Source organism: Alligator mississippiensis, chromosome 6, assembly GCF_030867095.1.
Source record: "Alligator mississippiensis isolate rAllMis1 chromosome 6, rAllMis1, whole genome shotgun sequence".
NCBI classification, from domain to species: Eukaryota; Metazoa; Chordata; order Crocodylia; family Alligatoridae; genus Alligator; species Alligator mississippiensis.
The window spans coordinates 59,738,732-59,762,187 of record NC_081829.1 but is presented as its reverse complement, the minus strand read 5'-3'; the positions used below and the strand labels follow the sequence as shown (position 1 = coordinate 59,762,187).

Below are 23,456 nucleotides of genomic sequence, written 5' to 3'. Positions count from 1 at the left end.
CATTAAATTGTACTACTGAGGAATGAAACCATATTTTGGTATTTGGCTTCTCGGAATTCTAGGATTGTAAGTATATTATGAAAAATAATAGTATTGATTCAAATTTAACTTTTAGTTGTAATTGTAGTTGTTTTTGTAATACTAATTCTTATAGCATTGTTTGGGAAGGAAGTGCATTGGAGCATTGTTTCTGATATATGTAATTATTGTGTTTTTAATGTTTGTGGTGTTTCTTAAAGCTAAGCAGTGTTATATGCGTAGCAAAGAGTTTTAAAATAAAATTGTGTTGTATAAATTAAGTGTGTAATCATTGTGAAATCGTGCAATCAGCTAACTACTCCCCCAGCCAGTGCATCAAAACGAATCAGTAAATTGTGTGGGATTTTCTCTATTCCATAACCCACTAGAGACACTATACTATGGGTTTTAATCTTTCTTCCATGTAAATATAGATGTCATTTCAAACCAGAAGCATTTAAAGCAACTATAGTAAAAGCCCAGTTTATCCAGCATTTTACTAACCAGAATACTCTATTAACTGGAATTTTGGCTGGCTGGACAGATGTGGGGGGGGGAGTGAAGGGAGCTCACACGCAGCAGCCACCGCCACCCCCACCACCCTGTGCTGCCACCGCTCTGCATCCAGCTGAAACGTCCACCCTGGACTGCTGCCGCTTTGCATACGGCCACCGCCACCCCGCCCTACTCTGTGTCCGGCAGAAAACAGCCAGCCTCAGGTAACCAGAATTGTTAGATACGCAGCACCCCACATTCCCGATTCGTGCCAGATAACAGGATTTTTACTGTACTTCAAGCAGACTTCCAAGTGTTCCATTCAAATCAGGCTAGTACGTTATTAATTGGCTTAAGAATGAGAGAGATGACAACTTCAAATGGTATTTCTTTTCATTTGTTGTTAATGATTAAAACAAATGAAACCAAACAAGGTTGTAGCTACAAGCATGCTAGAAATAGCAAGCAGTAGATAATATTACAGAAGGGGCCAGAGTTAAATGCTTATGGAATGAAATAGTTAAGACTGCATAAGCTACAAGGATACTTGAATGGAAAGCACCAAAAATGAGACATAAAAATAAAGTGTTTGCAAAATAAAATTAATGCTTAAAATAATGAAGTTATACACACTGAAGTTGTACACACTGTTTAAATAGGTAGCTGTGTAATATTAGTTGCTCTTAAACTCTCTTGGTGTATTCCTTAGCTTCCTTCAAAGCCCAGAAGATAAGCTAAACAAATTCTTGGTCCTTCCTCAATTCATCTGTCAGACAATCAAGACTGCTTATGTAAATCATTCCTCCTGCACCTTACCAGTCAAGAGGAAATATGGAGTCCTGAGGATAGGTCTTTACAGAAGAATTAATTCAAACATTAAGACTTAAAAAAAAATACTACTAAGGATGAGTGATAGATGGGTCTTTACCTCAAGAAGATAAAATAAACCTAGGCACCACATCTCTAATTAAACTATGAAGTCAAAAGCCACAAATATCTGTGCTTTGGGCTATCAATTTCCTGATTGATACTTGGCAGTCAGTCATATTCACCTCAGAACAAGTAGGGATGGATGACTCAATGTGTACAACAGCTTCCCCATCTGTATCCACCAGCACCCCCACAACCCCATCCAAACAGGATATGAGCATATGTTTGCTATAAACAAACTAGAAAAGCCATCTTCAACTATCCACCTATCTTCCAGAGCCTTACTCCCCCATCCAGTATATTCTCTTACAGACTAGTACAATACTGTACTAGGTTGTATTATACTTAAGAATAGAAAAGAGCTCTGTTAATGGGCAACCTTTTTAGATAGAAAGCACATTTCAGACCTTAAAGCATCAAACCTCACCTTCAAGCTAAAACCCCAGGTATTTCACAATGGCTAACTTACAATTAAGTTTGTGCATTCACTCTAAAGTGGTTGCGCACTGACTGCAGCCTAAACAGTCTAGGTTTTCAGATAACACTTTTTCCTATAGCCTGGCCTTCACTAGCCTACTTACTAATCAAACTCCTGCAAAGCATGCCAAATAACATTCCCTTTGCTGATTCAGTATTTCTGAATGGTGCATGACAATGGCTCAGTCTGAGGGACAGCCAAACAGAAATAGAGCTGCATCATATTTCTTGCAAGTCAATCAAACAAGCACAAGAACAGCTTCTCTGAAAGCTGCAGCAGGAAGGTAACATTCCTCAATATAGCTCTCTTCCTCACAGATGAGCTTTTGTTGCACATTTCCTATAATTAGTAATACATATTGCTTATACACAAGTCTTACTCAGAAGGACACACAGCTATTGAATTCTTTTGCAGCTATCCAACCCATTAAAAAAAACAAAAACAAAACAAAAAGCTACTAGTATGTACAATATCCCCATATTGGAGGGAATAGTAACACAGTTGCCTATTAATAAGCATCAAAACTGCCAAGAATTTAACCCAGCAGAACTTCATCTTATTGTGATCTGTACCATAAAATAAATACTAGTGTGGTGCCAACAGTTTTTGCAGCAAGCAGCCTGCTCCCTTATGAACCCTTCATGCAGCAGATGCTGTTATGCATTTGCAACATGCCACATGATGAAACATTCCCTAACTTTCTTTGCAGAAAGCTGAGATCCCACATGAATGGAACACAAATTATCAGACAGACCCCTTCAAGCCATTTTTACTCTAAAGAGTACATTTATTGCACATAAAAATGTAGCTCATTCATTCTTACCAGCAATCCTCTGAACCCCATAAATGATTTTCTGATATTTAACCCCAAAGCCTTTTTGGTTCCCTAGTATTAATCTGAAGCAGAAAGGCATACATTTGAAATTAACAGGAAATAACAGCCTTAATTTATCTTTTCAACCACACCCTTTTCTCCAAAAAGCCTAATCTTTTAAGAGGCATCATGGTAGATCTTGCTTTGTTTCTGAAGACATCCTACCAGGCAGAGGACTAAATTCATTCTAAATCAAAGAGAAAACAAATGTGTTAAATTAAGGAAAGAACAGTAAAATAGAGTTCACTGCTCCAACAGTAACAAGAAAAAAACCCAAAATATTTCCCTCTAAAATAGCTGATAACAGCTCCTTCACATTATGTCTTAGATTTTGTCTTTCTGATCCAAATTTACCCTATGCATCCAGGTTGGTAACGTAGAGAGAAAACAGGTGTGATTTTTACTTTTCAAATTAAAGAAGAAAAAGAAAAACAAAGCAAGAACAATGAGCACTCCATTTTTGGAACTGGGAAGACTTCAGTGCAATTTTTTTTTAAAAGTACTTCCATAATTATCTGTAGTAACAAGACTCAAGGAAAAGCAAAGAGAGAACCTGCAATTGAGGTCATCCCAAAAGAGCAAACTTTCTTTGAGAGAACGAAAGAACTGCCTTCAAGGTTCTTCAGGTGAGACTGACAGGGTCAGTATTTCAACGTCTCAGGGGCTGGGAGAAGATGAGGTGCTGAACTGATGTTCCAGTAAATTTGGGGGGGGCTTGATCATTTTTAAGGTACACTTCAAGAACACATAATTTGTTACTTAGGTCTCAAACAAGAATTACTTTTATTTGTGTCCCAGCATCACCTAGAAAACCCTACAATACATCAGGTTCTGAATTGTAATAAGTATTGAACCAAGATGCTACTGTACAAAGATCTCCAAAAGATAATGAATTCACAGAAAATTATGCCAGACTTCAAGTTAGTAATACCATAAATAGGGACCTACCAAAATCACAGCGGCACAATTTTCATGGAAACCATGATTTCAGGTAGGCTCCTCAAAAAAAGTTCGGGATCCCTGAAAAAAGAAAAGAAAAACACAAACCAAAAACCTTACCTAAAAAAAAAATGCTGGCTCCCTCTGAGGAGCCAGCAGTCCTTCTGGCTGCTCAGCCCACCGGGGGGAGGGGGGGGGGGAGCTGCTGGCACACAAGATGGCTGCCGGCCCCACCCCTGATGGGTGATGAGGGCTGTCTGTCATACAGACCCAACCCTTTCCACCAAACTGCAGTGAGGGCTCAGGGCTATAAAACAGCCCTCACAGCCAATCAGTGGCAAGGGACGGGGCTATGCGACAGTCAGCCCTCCATCAAACGAGGCAAGGGGTAGGGTCAAAGGGGTCCCTCAGCCAGAGGCATGGGGGAGCCCATGAAAATGGCTGCCAGCCTAGGGGTGGATCCACAAAATTACCCGACCGCTGCCTCAAGTCCAGTAGACCCTCTACCCAAAACTAGCATTATACTTATAAGTGTTGGATTTTATGGCTACTTGCAAAACATTCCCAATTTTCAGACACGTTTTGAACAGGAGACAGAATACCTACATTTAAACTAAATGAATCAAAGTCTCTTTTCTGCCAGCACGTGAAGACCAACAGGTGGAAGTTGAGGGTGCTGCAAATAAAAACTAAAGGAAGAGTTTAACAGTTTTAAGAGCTTCCATGCTGCTGGCTATCCTCTGCCTTAACTGGAAAATCTATCAGAACCTCACAATTCACAGAGAAGCCAGTATTTGCAATTTACATCTTAAATTAAGAACCCCTCAAAATTATGTCCAGTTTAGCGATTTGCCAAATGTTATTCCACTGTCACTGTTCCAACAATGCCCTGTTGGACCTGGTCCTGGCCACAGGCAATGATCTGGTAAGGGGGCTCCAAGTCCTTGACCACCTGGGTGATAGCGATCATCGCTTGCTGGAATTCATCATCCAGCACAGGGTGACAAGGGCCTGCAGCAAGGTGGTAGCCCTAGACTTCAATGAGTTGAGATTGATGGGAGAGGTGCTGGGGTTCGAGGGCAGGGGAACTCAGTGTCCAAGATGAGTGGTCGTTCCTTAAGGAGACGATACTCGGGGCCCAAGGGGTGACAATCCCAACAAGAAGCAAGGGGGGCAAGAGTGCCCAAAAGCCTCCCTGGCTCACCAAGGAAGTCAGAGAGTGCCTAGTTGCCAAAAAGGTGGCGTACATCTGGTGGAAAGGGGGGGGGGGGCTATCTCCAAAGAAGAGTATACCTCCACTGCTCGGGCCTGTAGGGCGGTTGTTAGGAAAGCTAAGGCAGACATAGAGGTAGGACTAGCAGCCAAGATCAAAGATAATAAAAAGTCCTTTTTCAAATATATAGGGAAGATGAAGGCAGCACCGGGAAATGTGGGGCCCCTGCAAGATGCACTGGGAAATCTGGTGGTCATGCCAGAAGAGAAGGCAGACATCTTTAACAAATTCTTCACCTCCGTTCTCTTGTGCAGGGACCAGGACTCCCCCACCGTGTTTCAAGACGGACTCGAGGAGAACGCCTCAAGACCCAAGGTTGAGGAGGACCGGGATAGAATACTTCTGGAAGGGCTGGACATGTTCAAATCAGCAGGTCCAGATGCTCTCCAACCCAGGGTGTTGGGGGAGCTAGCAGGGGTTATTGCTGGGCCCTTGGAACGGCTTTACGAGCGCTCGTGGTGCTCGGGCCAGGGGCCAGATGATTGGAAGATAGCCAATGTGGTCCCCATCTTTAAGAAAGGGAGGACCTGGGCAACTATAGGCCCAACAGTCTTACCTCAATCCTAGGGAAACTCTTTGAGAAGATCATCAAGGAGCACATCTGTGATGGGCCGGCATCGGGGATGATGCTCAGGGGCAACCAGCACGGTTTAATTAGGGGCAGGTCATGTCAGACCAACCTGATTGCCTTTTACGATCAGGTCACAAAAGCATTGGATGCAGGTGTCACCATGGATGTAGCCTTTCTGGGCTTCAGCAAGGCCTTTGACACTGTCTCCCACCCCATCCTCATTAAAAAACTAGGCGACTGTGGCATTGATGCCTACATGGTCAGATGGATTGCTAATTGGCTGAAGGGTCGTACTCAGAGGGTGGTGGTGAATGGATCATATTCGACCTGGGGGGAAGCAGGCAGCAGAGTCCCCCAGGGCTCGGTCCTTGGGCCGGCGCTGTTCAATTTCTTTATTAGCGATTTGGACGACGGGGTGAAAAGCAGCCTGTTCAAATTTACTGATGATACCAAACTTTGGGGTGAGGTGGGCACGCTAGTAGGGAGGGAAAGACTGCAGAAAGACCTGGATAGGTTGCAAGGGTGGGCTAACAAAAACAGGATGCGTTTCAATACGGACAAGTGCAGGGTGCTGCGCTTGGGCAGTAGTAACCGGCAACACACTTATAAGACGGGAAACTCCCTTCTTGAGAGCACGGAGGCAGAAAGGGATCTTGGAGTCATCAATGACTCCAAGATGAACATGGACTGACAATGCGAGGTCACGGTCGGCAGGGCTAACCGGACCCTATCGTGCATCCACAGGTGCATCTCAAGCAGGGCCAAGGAGGTGATCCTCCCCCTCTACGCAACACTGGTCAGGCTGCAGCTGGAGTACTGTGTCCAGTTCTGGGCACCCCACTTCAAGAGGGATGTGGACAACATTGAGAGGGTCCAGAGGAGGGCCACCCACATGATCCGGGGGCAGCAGGGCAAACCCTACAATGAGAGGCTACGGGACCTGAACCTGTTCAGCCTTCACGAGAAGGCTGAGGGGGGACCTTGTGACCATCTATAAACTCACTAGGGGGGACCAGAAGGGTTTGGGGGAGACCTTGTTTCCCCTAGCACCCCCTGGGATAACAAGGAATAACAGCCACAAGTTGTTGGAGAGTAGGTTCAGATTAGACATCCGTAGGAACTACTTCACAGTTAGGGTGGCTAGGATCTGGAACCAATTCCAAGGGAAGTGGTGCTGGCTCCTACTCTGGGAGTCTTTAAGAAGCGGCTCGATGCCTACCTGGCTGGGGTCACTTGAGCCCAGTTTCCCTCCTGCCCAAGCAGGGGGTCGGACTACAAGATCTACAAGATCCCTTCCGACCCTACTTCTATGATTCTATGTCACACAAAAAAAAAAGAGGATAGGGGAGTAACATGGGACTTGCTCCTCTGGCTAGTATTTGAAGGGGGAAGAATAGGTCAAACACTTTACAGATAATACCCAGTATCTCAAAGAGACAACATAGTTCACAGTGCTTGCCAGCAACTGATTATATATAGCCCCATAAACAGAGCTGATCATCCCCAGTTGAATTAAATGACATCTTGAGGTCACTTTCAGCCTTACTTCTCTGATGATATTATTTGCCATTTACCAGTTCCAGGGTCTGTACAGACAGAGTTAAGCAACTGAATTACCTTTGGTAGTGTAGAGCTGAGAATAATGGCAAGGGAAAAAAGTCCAAAATAAAGCAGCAATGAAGTCCTCAAACAGCTCTAAACCCAGTCACCCACAGTATGCTAATTGCCTCCATGCAGAGTCTGACATAGTTAGGTGGTCACAGAACCTGCATGTCTTTTTTGTTGTTCATAAATCCGTAATAGTTGGCTGTAGTAAATTTCATCTATGGAAATGCTGGTTTCTTCTCCACTTTTGAGTCCATGTATATTTCAGACAAATTGCACAAGCTTGCTGTGCGATATTCTCAAGACCCATATGGAACATGTTTAATCAAAACTTACCACAGTATTTTTCCCAGCCAAGCCAGGGTCCTTTAGAAACAGCAATACACTTCACACAGTGTTTTCATTTTATTTTTTAACTATACGGAGTCATAAAAGTTAGGGTTGGAAGGGACCTCAAAGTCATTTAGTCCAACCCCCGCTCAAAGCAGGACCAGCCCCAATTAGATCATTCCAGCCAGGGATTTGTTGAGCCAGGCCTTAAAAACCTTGAAGGACAGAGATTCTACCACCTCTCTAGGTAACCCATTCCAGTGCTTCACCACCCGCCTAATGAGAAAGTTTTTCCTAAACCTCTCCCATGCTGCAACTTGATACATACAACTTCCAGGCTGTGACCACAGTCCAAAAGGTAGTTTTTAAAAAAATCTCAAATACTCTCTATTACAAGGTAATATGTAAGATCAACTATCACTCAGTAGAAGATTTCAGTGTCTATCAGAAACACAGAAGACGGTCTGCTGCTATCCCTTGAAAGAAGAGTCTGTGTTTGCTTGTTACAATGTCTAAATCATGATGGCCTCACAGTTGGTGCAGCAAACAAGTTAGCCTGTAAAATGAAGGCTAAAAGGTAGGGGTGCACTGAGAGATTTTTTGGGGCCAATACCGATGGCTGATTTTTAAGGAGCCATATCAGTCTATACTGATCCGACTCCAATATGCATCCGGGCAGCTTGGAGACCAGTGTTGGGCTGGTAAGCCTGGTGTGGGGGAAGGGGTGGGAGGAAGGAAGGAGTGTTGGGGGGTGGGGGAAAGCCGATTGAGGCCCATGTAGTGAGGGAGGGAGTGGGGCAGGGGCAGGACGGAGCTGTGATCAGCTCATCTGGGAGCACGTGGGGTTGGATCCTGCCCTGCACGCACCCTGGGAGGACATAGGGGATGTGTGCCCCCCGATCTGTGCGGGGTGGTGTGAGATACCACTGTGGGCTGGAGCCAGGGCTGCACCAGGGTTTTCTGGTAGGGCCTGGGCTGCACTGTGCTTGGGGCGGGTGGCAGCAGCGCTGGGAGAGCGTTACAGGGGCAAGGATGGGAAGGCTTCAGCCATCCCAAAATTTGCCCTAGCCCTCCAACCCCTCCTCCCAGCGCCGCCACCACATATCCCAAATGCAGCACAGCCCGGCCCAGCTTCTGCCAGGAAGAGCCTAGCACAGCCTCCAGGCCCAGCCCACAGCAGCAGCCCACCCCACCTTGTGCACAGATCTGGGGTCACACACCCCTCATGCCCTCCCAGGGTGCATGCAGTGGTGGGAGCCATCCCCACTCCTCCCCCAAGCATCCCCTGGACAAGCCGCTTGCGGCTCCATCCTGCACCCACCCTGCTCTAGATGAACAGCACCTGCCACAGTCCCATTACCTCCCTCACCCTGGGGACCTCAATCTGCCCCAATACCACTTCCCTCCCCCCACACCAGACTTATCAGCCTGATGCTGATCTCCAAGCTGCTGGGCTGAGCTGCTCGCACTGTGCATGCTGAGGCTGCACACATGCACGGGGCAATTATCGGCCACATTATCGGCTGCATCAGGCAAAAAAAAGCTTATTTCCAACACAGTCAATTTTCCCTACAACGGTGGCAATCCAATATGGGGCTGATGTATCAGTACACCTCTACTAAAAGGGCTTTCAAAAAAGTACCACGTCAGTCACCGTCCACAGTGGAAATGTATTAGCTCAAAGATGTTAGGGCCCAGATAACCAGCTTATGCATGTTAACACCCCCTTCTTTTCCTCTCAATCCTGATCTGTGCTTTTTAGACTATCACCAGTCCAGGACACCTATGGCCACCTCAATACTTAAACATTTGCACTCTTCAATACTAAAAAAGGAACATACTAGAGGTAATCAATTCTTTAAGTGACTATGCTGGCAGCATGCAGCTTAGCAACTAGTTGTTTACATACAGAGGTATAACCCAAGGCTACTCTCAAACTGGACTATCTGTAACTGGATTCCCCCAGTCAAAATCAATTTGTAATTATCCAATCAGCTTCATAAGGCTGGCTTCACAAGGCAGTATCTCTCTGTGTGGCATCCCTTCCAAAAGGGCAAATGATTCAAATGATTTCCCAAGACAAGCTCAATTACTCTGCATTTGTTCTCTCCCACTTATCGAAGTGGCACTATATTTCTTGATTCGTTCCTAAAAGCTGCCACAGAGACTTAAAGAAATCTTAATGTACACTCTTTATGAAGGGGAAGGTCCTTTATTTTTTTATTTTATTTTTTTAAACAAGAGGCAACAAGCCAGTGCGAGATCACATATTACTGGAGAATTGTTTCATATCATATTGGAGCTACATATTTTCATCTTTATTAGAATGAAGTGTCATTTTAGAAGGTGCAATGAGACATTAATGAGGGGAAAGTAAAAGGCTGCCAAAACCTTAATATAAGAAAAGATGACTCATTTTCTTTCCAATACTAAGACTTACCTGTCCTTGAATATCTAAAACAGGTCATTTAAGTGTGCCCAAAAAAGAAAGTAGCTAAGTAATAACAATAACAATAATAACAATAATCATAACACTTGCAATATCCATGGCAGTTTATCCACAGAATGCTTCTATGAACCAGAAAACATATTCTATACTCTAAGTGACAGTATTTCAATATCAGAAACTGATGAACTTTAGAAGCAAGTAAGCCAATCTAATGGTAAGGTTCCCTGCTTTAAGGTAACAACATAGCCTTCCAGAAGATCCGAGGGATAAGGAGGTGGTAGTAACTGGATTTAGAGAAAACAAAAAGGGACAGAAGCAACTACCAGGTACAAGTCTTTTACAGTTTGGAAGAGCGGCATGACTATACAAGCACTAGATGTACTCCTTGCAGTAGTGGCCTCAGCAGCTTTGGACAATAGAAACAAATTACTGAATTTATTACCTGTTCCGTGGACTAATGCAGAGAACAAGTGATGAAGGTGGCTTTAGAAAAACAATATTACAGCTATCCTTCCTAAGCAGCAAATGTCTCAGAAAGAAGAGCTTAGAGTTCTGCACTGCAAAGATTGTATATCAAACAATGATGCAGTGATATGAGTCACTGCACAGACCTGAGATGAAGTTACACTAATTAGGTCACTTAGGTTGTTCTCATCTCAGTGGGAAATCTCATCTCCAATGCCTATGTTAGAAACAGATTACATATAAGCACAGCTACTTTGGTCAGGAGTGTGATTTTTTTTTTTTCTTTCCACCAAAACTGAGAACCCAATTCATCTGCCATGGCAGATGCAGCTTCACACATACAAAAATAAGCTACACTGGTATAAATGCAGCCATACTCACAAACTGTACAGCACAACTGTAAAGCCTTAATTATTCTTTACTCTAGTCAACTGAATTGTTATTGGACCTTCAAACCTTGAAAGTAGTTTGGATTTTGTTAAAAAAGCCAACCTCTAGTTCTTTTACAGAATTATAGTAGACAGGTTCATGAAGTTGCCTAGAAATTACAAAGGACAATGTAGTCTTATCTAGTAATTTAACCCAATATTTTAATATGCAATGAGAGTTTCAAAATGCACTCTCATCTTTACTCAATAGCTAAACTCACTTCAGAGCCTCACTCCACAGTAGAACAGGAAGTTCCTTAGCTACTTTCACATTTGAGGAAGCACATCCCTTCTATTCCCCAAATTCAATTATCTGGTACACATGAAACTGTATCCAGTATAACAAAAAAAATCACTTAAGTACTTCCAAAACTTTTAACTTGCTACTGGTTTGTCCTCTACAGCAAGACTTGGGAACTGACCAGCACTGCAGTCAGCCAATCCAGCTTGTCCATGCTTGGTAAAGAGGGCTGTTCTCTTGCCCCTCTTTCCCACTGCAGCCTCTGCTTACTGCCACCAGTGAAAAGCATGGCAAACAAGGGTTTGGAGCAGCTAATTTGGTTATGACAGTAAGCAGAGGCTGCAATGCAGGGGTAAGAGGGGCAAGAAAGCAGCCTTCCACATGGAACAAATAGCTGGAGCAGCAGCCAGGATCAGCTACCTATTAGTAAAATGCCAGCTGGACTGGTGGAAGAGGGGGATTATCCAACTCTTCTAAAAACACAAGCTGGATAACACCTCTGTAGGCCTAATCAAGTTTCTTTGTGGGGAGCAGATAGCCAACCCCTGCTCTATAAAACTACAGAAAATGCTGAAAAATCAGTACCCTCAGCCTCTGGACTAATGAGCTCTTCAGAGTGTATTCACTTACAGCCTCCATACTGTGGCAGCAGAGACAGAAGACACCCTTTTCATTTCCATTTAGTGCCATCAATAGCTAAAAGGCAATACTGCTCTACTCCAAGAAAGAAGTGTCTCCATCAGTTCACCTTGGCCAGGAACACCACAGATGCGAGGAATCAGAGTGGATCCAGCTTCTATTTCCTGGGACTGGGACATCTTTCTAACACCAAATGGTTCAGACAAGTCCTCTGGTCTCTTCTCCAAGCATAAGAAATAAACTGAGTACTGTGCTAACCACTATGCATAAATAGCAGCTAACAATGATGTACACAAAACAAGTTACCTTAACCAAACTGCTTTATTTAAGTAAATGAAACGGGGCACAATAAATTTCTCTTCACTAACAAGAAAGCCAAGGTCAGTCATGTGGGGTTTCCTATTACTAAAGAAAAAGTAGAGTTAAATTTGCTGGACCTTTTTAAAGGGCACCCAGGGAAGGCATTCAAATAAGCATCCTTCCAACTGATTTATTGTGGCTCGTCTATGGTTAAGTCTTTATCATTTATAACAGATGCAACTGAACAGAAGCTGAGCATAGATTAATTACAAGTTTAAATAAGAGTATATTGACACTAAAAAGTTCTATGAAAAAAATCTCCCATGCTCAACACAATTGCTGGTAATACTGGTGACAGGCCTAATATGTAAAAACTCCTTGCAGATGAGACTTATTCTTACTGATGGTAAGGGGTTGTGACAATAGAAGCCTTGCTGTCCTAGGACTCCCATCAAAGCTAATGAGTTCTGTGGACCAGGTGTGAATACAACTATCAGACAAGATCAATGGTACTGAAATTTAAACCTGGTCCAAGCAATTTTTAACTTGGATTTCTTAAGTTGGCTGACCAGATAAGGAAGGAGACAAACAGCCTAAAGTAACAGCAGAACAGTTTAGGGTTCACTTAGAGAAGCTAGATGCTTTCAAACTGGCAGGGCCAGATGGGACACATCTGAAGATACCAAAGGAATTGGCCAAGCTCATTTTGGAGACATTGACTATCCTTTTTTGAGAACTAATGGACATCAGGTAAGGTCCCAGATAACTGCAACAGAGCAAATATAATGTCGATCTTTAAAGAAAAGAAAGAAGGAGGATCTGGAGAACTGAGGACCAGCCAGCCTGACCTCTATACTTGGAAAGATCAGAGCAGATCCTCAAGGAATCCATTATGAAGCACCTAGAGGAAAAGAAGGTGATCAGGAACAGTCAGTATGGATCCACCAAGAGCAAGTAATGCCTGGCTCTGTAGATGAGGAGATAGCAGTAGACGCAGTATACCTTGACTTTAACAAGGCTTTTGACACTCTCTTTATGATATTCCCATTAACAAGCTAAGGAAATACAGACTAAATGAAAGAACTGTAAAGAGGATATGCAACTGGTTGAATCATCATACTCAGCAAGCAGTCCTCAACAGCTCAATGTCTAATTGGGAGGAGGTGTCAAGTGGGGTTCCCCAAGGGTCTGTCCTGGATCCACTATTGCTCAACATCATAATTATTGATTTGGAGGATGAAATTGACTGCATACTTAGCAAATCTGTGGATGACACCAAGTTTGGTGGAATTGCAGACACTCCAGAGGGCAGAGCTAGGATCCAGAAGGACCTGGACAGACTGCAGAAATGGTCTGCAATCAATTAGATTAGATTCAACAAGGACAAGTGCCACGTCTTGCACTTGGGAAGGAATAACCACACGAACAAATACAAACTGGGGAGTGACTCCCTAGGCTGCAGTACTGCAGAGAAGGACCTAGGAGTTATGGTTGATCATAAACTGAATACAAGCAGCATGCTCTTGCTGCAAGAAAGCTAGCATCCTAGGTTATATTACCAGGAGCATCACTTGCAAATTTAGGGAAGTGATTCTTCTACTTTATTCAGCACTGGTGAGGCCTCAGCTGGAGTTTTGGGTCCCACTTGCCAAGGAGGTGGTGAGCAGTCTGGAAGAGTCCAAAACAAACAAAAAAAATCAGAGGCCTGGGAGACGAGGCGTATGAAAAAAGTCTAAAAGACCTATGGTTATTTAGTATAGAGATGAATAGACTGAGGGGGGAGTTGATAACAGTCTTGAAGTACCTGAAGGGCAATTACAGAGAGGATGAAGATGGGCTTTTCTCTGTGGCTGTAGGGGACAGGACTAGGAGCAAGAGACTCAAGCATCAGCAGCTTTCCTAGGAGTTTATGAGCTGTACATCAAGAAAAGCCATATTTAGGGGCTCCCACTTGGAGATGTAGGTTGTTTGTATAAAACAAGTCACATACAAACATTAGAACTCATCTAGAAACTTTATGGCACTGTTTTAAGTTCAGATTCCAAGCTATTAGAGATCAACACTTTGCTTCCAAAAAATGGCAAAAAATTACCTTGCAGACACAGAATGCTTAGGCCAACATACAAGGAATATAATGAGGCCTCTGGTATTCCTGACAGTCAGTGGTGCTTCAGAGTCTATTGAATACTTGTTCAGAAGTTCGTTATAATGTTGAACATTTAACTTTTAAGTATCATTTCCTGAAGTAGCTATGGTTCTTCTGCTTCACCCGTGGCAAGTTGGGATGTTAGGTCTGTGTTATGTCAGGGTTGATGGTAGTCTTGTATAAAGGTTAGATTATGGATTGTATGGGATGGTTTGGATTGGGATGATCTTGCCTCCGGCAGGAGGCTGGATTAGATGACCCCTGGAGATCCCTTCCAGTCCTACTTCTATAAGTAAAAGTGGTGACCCTTTGGGTTGAAATTAGTTCAACCTTAATCAAATACATGCAAACAAGATCTGTAACAAGACTCTGCATAGATAAAAATGCTACAGATTATCACTGAAGTTACTAATTGGTACAATTTTAAACATCCATGCAAGTGTAAGATGGTATTCAATACATCTATGAGTAGTTGTGCGATAGGTAACTGCATGCAATAGTGTATCCATGGATCTGATGACCCAACAGGTCCTTTGTAGCTTTCAGAACAAGAAAGTTCACGTTATTTAAAGCATAATTAAGAATAAAGAGATTGTCACCAAATAATTTTGGAAAGGATATGCTTATCATGATATCTTGATCATACATGAATACATGCAGTACTGAACAACTTCCATTAAATCCTAAATTAATTCAGACTTCTGTTGGGAACTAGTAAACCCAATGTCCTCCTCCAAAACTTGGGAAATTTAAAAAAAATAGCCTGAATAAATTTGCATTTTTGCTGCATTACTAGAATAACTGCATTAGGGACCATATCTATAAATTCCCCTTGCTTTATTTATTTGTTTTTATAGGAGTCTCTTGGCTGTTACTCTGACATCCAAACAAACCTTTGCACATACGCAGAGCCCTTTGGACTCTATGAACTGAGCCTAAAAAGTGAGGTTCAAGTTCAGGAATCCAGATACACACTTACCCGCTTTCATGCAACTTAAGCATTTATCACACCACTGTTTCTTAACAGGAAGACATTATGAAGATAAGTATTCTGAGCCAGTGCAGAGGATTATATTTTGTATTTTATATTTTAGCATCCTATTGCTCATGTTTGAAAATATTTATAGTTTATTTCTGCATAAAGGTCCTCTACAAAAGACAGCTCTCCACCCCCTAAATATGTTTCTGTATCATGAAACTGCTGCCATTAAAAGCTTACCCTCCACACCCACACCAAGCAGCCAGCAGCAATCAACTGCACTGTAGAATCAAAGAAAAGATCTCCCTGTTCTTCTGCCCATAATTATCCCTATGCTCAGAAACATGCATTTAAAAACAATTTTCTCTTCCTCATTGCTCAGTGAACTTTTTTCCACTTGAGAGCCAACTATCCAACAGGAAAATAGCAGCAAGTCCCGGCTACATTACATCCAGAATGTACTGCAGAATAGACTCCATAACATCAGTTTAACTTCATACACCTTACAGTGGTCCATCTCAAATTCCTAAAAACCAGTGGCATTACTGGCTGTTATATTGGTCTTCCTTGCAATGCTTTTCAGCGGTGACAGGGAGCAGAGGCTGCAGTGGTGAGGAGAAGCCCTCTATACCAAGCATGGCTGGTGTATAGTACTATCCAGTACACCTGCTTATCAGGTCAGGTATTGCACTTTTTATCAAACACTACCACTCCAATGCTCAATTCATTCTGCAATGGACTCTAAAGTCCAAAAGAAAATAAATAAATAAAAATCAATAGAGTCCCTATTCAGTTCCACTCCTGCTGTTCAGAATGGCCTTGCCATGAATTCCCTATTTTGCTCTACATGAAAAGTATTACTAAATCACGCGAATTATTATTAAATCTAAGGTCAGCCCCCTTAGACATGAGGCTGAGTCTTCCTCTACCATTTCTGCTGTTTTCTTCACACTTTTCAGCAATTTGTCATCTACCCCTTCCTGCCAGTGACTTTCATGCGCCTTTCCCCAACTTCTACTACTACTCAAATTTTTATTTCTGCCATTCCCGGTCTCCACTTACCTTTAGCAAATTTCCCCTTAGTTTCCTATATTTACATATGGCTTTGAAAAAATGGACCAACTCCCCAGCTGTACAAAATGATCACTCCTTCAACCTTACTTAAATTAAGCACTGTTTCTCCAATTTTATTTATCAATTGTCTACACACCACCTCAGCTCCTTCAGCATGATTTTAACCTGCCCCTCAGCAGGTTACCAATGCCTCTTCAGCACCATGATCTCTTGACTCTCTCACTGCAAAGTCCCTACTACAACACCTACCTCAAGTCTCTCTCCCCTTATTCAGTCTCAAATCTAGCTTCTTCCACTCCTCCATTTTTGCCATATTCCAGGTCAAACAGGATTACCTCTTTACTTTCACAACTGGTGTTGTACCCATCTTCTGCTGATGGCTTCAACTCTTTCCTTAAACTTTCATTCTTTACATCCAAGATCTTGTGACTTTCAAGGCGGAACCTGACAAGTATGCACTTCTTTCTGCCTGTAATCTTTCTGCCCTGTGAAGTACAGAAAGGGATATCCCATTTGTGCTATCTATCAATACTCTTGGTCTTCAGACTACACCCAAAGAGCACCCCTTGCTTTCTTTCCATTTCACATATAAAACATTCCACCTCCCATTCTCAAATTCATCCACTAGTCCCACTCACCTTCCTAATTCCCTTTCATTTTAAGACTACCAAGGAAGCAGTGTCTTTGGCCCATTTAAGTTCTTTTGTTCTACCTCCTCTTACACACATACACACTTCCACTCTTAACTTCAACTGTTCTCTTCTAGATCTAATCATATCTCTGTATACAAGAGTATAGATCTAGCCACATCTCCACAGACAGAGTATAACAACCAGAGCATAGTTTTCCATCTCCTGGATCTTCAACTACTTGACATGGTTACAAACTCATTCTTGACATTCACCTTGCTCTTTTGTGATTCATCCTTCTTACAGTACTAAAAGCCTGTATTTATGGGCACATTAGCATTTCACTCTGTATGGAAGAAGGAATACAGCAATCTCTTCCATTAGTTTCTGCATTTTTTCCCAAAACCATGCTTTTTCCATATTGTGCTATAGCACCCAGCTCCACTAATTTTTTTTTACACCCTCCCACCCCATATCACATTAAAAGAGAAGACATTAGATTAGCTGGAAGAAAACGCATAGTTTTTATAACAAACTCAATCCACATGCACTGCTAAAAAAAAAAAAAAAAGCCTCTGCAACATTAGGTCCTACAGAAGACTTGCCAAAATCCCATAAAGTAGCTACGTGACAACAGCCAACGGAAGATTCCACTGGAGCAGCCAAAATGGCTCAGGCAAATTCTTTTATCTGCCATGTCCCCAGAGAAGATGATATTTTGAAAGGCTGATTTTTGTTGTTCTGTCTCCAGGCTTGTTCACACCTCTAGCAACCTGTGCACAGCTAGGATGTCACAATCACATTTTGTGGAGCATCACAAATGAAGAGATTTAAGACGCACGCATTTTTTTTAAACATTTGTTTAACTTTTTCATATGGTCAGGGTACTCTTTGCCTGGTCAGCAGACTCATTCAGTACATAAATTCCAGTTTCTTGGCCATTAAACTCACCTTTTAAAGTTTGTAAATATATTGGGAAGCAAAGTGCTTCCAGGGGCCAGATTAGCCCGGAAAATAAGTAATTCTAGTTGTTTGATTGCAAGATTTAACTAATTATCAATTACTCCACAACCAAAGTGCTTATGTTTTATGTTGTACCAATTACATGGTAGAGTTAATTAACAAATTCAAACTATTAATTGAACTGCTACCTTTAGATAGCTGGGCATTCTAGAACTATAGAAACATAGTAATCTCTAGAGCTACATTTCAATTGAAGTGAATAGGAATTTATGCCTTAAACAGAATCCAGTGTCTCCCTGCTCTGAGGAATCATGCTCCAAGTCAGGCTTAAACTGAAAAACTAGGAAGAAAGAGTCACAATTACCTAGCAATTTAAATAGCTTTACATTTTCAGAGGCTTTTTTTATGGTTCTTAGAAATTGTGTCATATATATTGTTGCAAATCATACTGAAAGCTTTTTTCCCCTCACATAATTAATGCAACTTACTTTACTGAGGCAATCCATTGATATACATCCATGCAAAGCCATAGGAAAAAGTCATAAACAAACATAAAACAAAGGACTTCAATAAGAACTACATGAAGATTTCAAAATGGAGTAGTTTGTTCACTCGACTGAAAGCACGAGGAGGGAGAGGGGGTACGTTAGGCTATTATTAGTATCGTGTTTCCACAGTTGTTTATAAATATTTCTTGAAAACTTTACATTTACACTGATTCCCCCAACATTTTTCTGCAATAAGGCACTAGGATGCCTAATTGCTAGAAGCATACACATGGGTTTTTTAAGCAAAGACAAAACAACAGTTCATAATCGCCATTCCCAACATAAGCGAACACTGTTTTCTACAGAAATCTTCAGTGGGTCTCTAAATGCAGTCCACCACTTTGGTTATGACACAGTAACATACCACTTTACTGACATTGGAAGACAGCAGAAAAAGAATCCATTTTGAATTTGTATTTTAATCACACTCCCTTCATCCTTCAAGCTCCTCTATGCACCCATAAGAAGTTAGTCCCAGGTTCATATGCAAGATTAATCTTACCATTACTATTAACTAATGACTCAGCTAATACACTGAGGGTCAAACCCACCTGCTCGAGCAATGGAAGTCAGAGGCATTCCTGGGACTCATTCAAGATACAGACCAACAGAGAGTGCCACCTACTGTATGCAATGGACAACTGCTCAGTGAAGACTGTTTTACTTTCCTTGCAAGAATAACAAGTCTCCACACACTATAAAATTCCCCTCATACTGAAGTTATGATTTTATGCTTGTGTTGTTTGTGTAATATGAGTTTGTTAATCTATGGCAGAGAAAATTCAACATCTCTCTCTCAAAAAGACGACATATTTTAGAAATCAAAAAACAAGAAAAAAAAAATCAAGCACAATTAAAATAAAACTTGCCCCTTCCTGCAGCTGCCACCAAAATTAGCTATGCTACTCTCACATTGCTTACATTAGCCATCAATATCATTTCTATTTAGCGCTCACTAGTTATCCCACTTGAAAGTGACTTAATTCTCATAGCCATTTTTAAAAAGCTGACCCAGAACATGATTGCTACAATAGCTGAATTGAACATCTCACAAGATCAGGTGGCCAAAACGACTTTTCTGATTTCTTTGCTTGATTACAGAAATCTAAAAAATACTCTCAAGGTCTCAGATATAAATCTTCCCTTACAGACCTGTTTGGTACTTCTACCACTTGCTTAAGGAGATTTCACTTGTAATCTGCTTAAGCCTGGTGGAAATGGGTATCACTGTGCAAAGTAGTGACGAACAAGATGCAATCCTTTTAAAATCTTATACAGCATTCAACAGGCCAGTTTCTGCCACTTCTCTTACCACACACCTTGCTTCACTGTACTCTACAAGGATTCAAAACCCTCTCTCTTCAGATGCTTATATACAGATGACTTGCCTATTCCCTAAATAAGTCTACAGGGTAGGTGATGCTTAAATTTCTTCCCTGCATTAAAAAAGCAGTATTAGAAGCAGAACAAGAACAGGGATCAGTTACAAATGTAAGTTTATATCTGGAAATTATAGGATAGGCTCAAACAAAAAAAATTAGACTTTTCCACTTGAAAGGTTAAGAGCTCATGCTTCTTCTAGTTTTAAGCTATCTATATACAGGTGTATTTAAGAATATCACATTTCTTTTCACTTTATTTTCCAGTAAAAGTTACTGCAGCGCAGTCACATAGACCCTCTAAGGCTACAGCACTTTCCAGTCAAAATTATATGAAAAGATGGTTATACAGCAGAGACCAGATATGCAAGAGAGAAACCGGTAAAAAAAAAATCAAAAAAAAAAAAATCAATGAACAGCGCTTTCCTGCAGGTATGAGAACCGATCCTTGGCCTGCACTCTCTGCTCCCGCATACCACCTTCACAGGCTGCACACATTTTATTAACTGCATTTGTCCACTTTAATGCCTGTGCAAATATGAGTCACGCAGAAAGTGCTAAGGAAGGGGTTGGCATGGCATTAAACAAACAAAGTAAGTGGGACCCTGAAGACAAAAGTCAGAAAGAAAGTTCACGAGCACCAAACAAAGACACAGAGGACTCGGCAGTCCAAGAAGACAGTTCTGCAGAGACAGGGAGGTCCCTGCTAAACTTAAAGCCCTTCAATCTCTTTGCCCAAAGCGCCGTTTCTTCCCCGAAGCATCAGCAGAAGGTTTGACACAACTGCACGAATCCCCCGAGCCTTGGCCAGGCCCTGCCCCGCAGCCACCTTCCTCCTTCCTGCCCGGGAGGCTCGAGCTTTCCTCAGCGCCGCCGGGCCCGGGCAGCGAAGCGGGGAGAGGGGCCCCCGCCCGGCGCCCAGCACAACTTCAGCGGGGCTCAGCCGCGGCGCCGAGGCGCGGGGCAGCGCCATGGAAGAGAAGCCGCTGGCCGGGGCGCGGGAGGCTCCGGCTCGTTTCGGAAACGAGCCCGGCCACGAAGCGCCGGGAGCGGCGAGCCCGGCACCGCGCTGCGGGAGGGGAAGCGCGCGCCGCGGGCATCCCCCGAGTCACTGCAGCGCCGCGCCGCGCCGCGCCGCCGCCGCCCCGCCCGCCCGGGACCGGCCGCCGCCGCCACGGGGGGCCGCTGCAACTTGCGGCGGGCGTCTCCCTCCCCCCGCGGCTCCCGCAGGCGCCTGAAGGGCGGGGCAGGGCCCGCGCACTCACCGTCCTGTGCTGCTGCTGCGGCCCGCGACGCCGGCCCAGGCCGGGGAAGCAGCCGGAGGCGGGCAGCGCCCCGCCGCCGCCGCCCCGGCAAAGGAGCAGCAGCGCCCTGCGCGCCGCGGCCGCCATCTCGCCACTGGAAGCCTCCCCGCGCTAGCCGGCTGCACAGCAGGAATTCTAGGGCGGGGCCGCCGCGCACGCACCGCCCAATCCCCGCGTCCGAGCGCCCTGCGGGGGCGGGGCCAGCGCTCGCCAGCGTCCTGCAGCGACCAATCAGCGGCGCCCAGCGATTATGTAAAGCGAGAGCGGGGCCGGGTGTACTCGGGGTGGGGTTGTTTCCGCGAGGTGGCAGCATCCCGGGGGTTGTGGGCGCTCTGCTCCGGCGGAGGTGGGGTTCGTGGGCGTCGCCTTCCCTTCCCTGTAGCGGGTCAGCCTGCGGCGCTGCCTCCTGTCTGGGTGGGCTGTTCTCAGCCGGCCTTGGGAGTGTCCGGGCTGCTGCCGGGGGTCGCTTTTCCTCTCGCGCTGCTGCCTGCCCACAGGTCTCTGGAAAGGCCTTAAGAAGCAGAGCTTCCCCCGTGCTTGCGTCCCCAGCCTGGTGTGTGGCGGGGTGGGGAGTGGGACTTGCCTTGTGCGGTGCCCTCCAAAAAGGTTATTCTCCCTTCCCCCCCTTTGTCTCTAAGATAATATTACTTAACTTTCGGGCCCGGAAGGCCAGTTGAGTGTCCTGGGGCTGGCCCACGGACCGCATCCCACGTGTGGACTTGGTCCATAGGCTGGGCGGGGCCTGTGGGTGAGATCAGATGGGCTGGCCCAGCCCCACACACGCTATTGTCAGCTAAAGGCTGCATCTGACCATGAAGTGATCTAGTCCTATGTTGGGCCACATTATCTGCCCTGCAGGGCTCCTCCCAGGTCTGGACGTTTAGCAGAAGCTGAGCACCAATTAATGCCAATGTTCCACCTATTACCAAATTTCCAAGTCAAATGCCACTGCTCTAAAATGTTCCCCCATCCTATTGGCAGCAGCAAGGAGAAGCAGAAGCTGCTACTTTCTAAGCAGAAGTTGCTGCAAGGCACCTGTGAGGAGGTGGGAGACCTGAGAAGTTCTTTTTATTATTTTTTTTGTTTTTAATGGGTGCAAAACTTAGGTGTCGACACCCACGCAGTGTCTTTTTAAAGATGTGGCTGGTTGAGCCATAGCTCTCCTTGCAGATTTCCTGGAACTCAAATACTGGAGGAAAAGGACCACAGCCCACAAGAGCACAACCTGGGTCAAAAAGAGGACTGTAGTGCCAAAGAGGCTAAAAAAACAGGACAGTTCCTTCAGGGAGACATGGGTTGAGGGGAAGCTTGGCAAAGACTTAAGTAGTCAGGATGAGACTGGAGAACAATTTAGGAGGAGCTTCATAGTAAAATTTGTTTCAATTGCACAAGAGAGAAGAATGAAGGTGGAGGGGAGAATTGCATAGCTGGGTAGCTAAGGCAGAACCATCGGACAGTTTAAATTTAATCACATAGTTTGAATGATGACATTCCATTATTATTGCATCATCAAAGTAGTGACATTACAACATATAATTGTTATGTTTTGCCAGACAACAAAACGGGTCAGGATGATGAACAGATCATAGGTAGAATTTGCATCTCCATATGACATGACAATATCACAGATTGGTAAGAAAATTTAGTCACAGGAAACAGCATTGCAGCACTATGTAACCATATCATAGCTTGATACAATGAGGTCACGCCACAGAATTATTATGTTTAAGATAGCAGTTTAGCAAAATGAAGCTATGGTTTATGATTGTGTATTGCAAATGGCAAATATAATTGTAAGTAAGAAAAACATAGTATGAAGATAATATTTTAGAGTTGCAATGTTGCAGTATCTGCAAGTATCTGCATAACAGTATCTGCAAGTATCTGCATAACAATACATAATTCAGAGCAATGAAGTCAAAGCCTATCATTTTGTTGACATAAAGCAAGTTGCTACACTGGCCTACAACTGTTCTCAAAGTACTCCTAAGAACTTTCAGAGAGCAAAATCCTTCACTGAAGCTGGAATTTGGACCAGTCCCACAGAACTTGGGGTAGGTGGTGTACTGGTTTTCCCTCGGAGAGATGCATTTGTGTATATGTGTTTGTGTGCATGCATATGTATTAAGTCTTGCTACATGTTGAGACTGATCAATATGGGTTTAACATGGGTTTAATATGAAAGAAATTCCTTAAAGTGTTATTTGCTTTGATTAGTTTTCTTAGAAGGGATTGTTTCATCCTGGCCCTGAGTTGTCATAATACTGCTGATAGGTTTGTTTGGTTTTTTTTGATTCTTTAAAAGGAATTGTTTTGAAAGCAAGTAAGATCATCAGTTTTCATTTTGGAAGTGGCCCCAGAATTGCTTATTAAGTGATGGAGTTAAAATGTTGGTATTT

The 23,456-nt window shown here is 43.5% G+C and overlaps 1 protein-coding gene across 4 annotated transcripts in view; it reads right to left on the bottom strand.

The window, feature by feature from the left end:
* Positions 1-21,174, bottom strand: part of MCU (mitochondrial calcium uniporter) — a 168,712-nt gene extending 147,538 nt beyond the window's left edge. The window contains exons 1-2 of one of the 4 annotated variants that reach the window (XM_059729922.1): positions 21,019-21,174; positions 16,570-16,719 (exon numbers count right to left, since the gene is read on the bottom strand). In XM_059729922.1, coding sequence (XP_059585905.1) covers positions 16,570-16,719; positions 21,019-21,144 — 276 coding nt within the window. In that variant the 5' untranslated portion in view covers positions 21,145-21,174. The remainder of the gene's footprint in view (positions 1-16,569; positions 16,720-21,018) is intronic. The other 3 variants (XM_059729923.1, XM_019484313.2, XM_019484314.2) reach the window with 3 other exon arrangements.
* Positions 21,175-23,456: the final 2,282 nt, after the last annotated feature.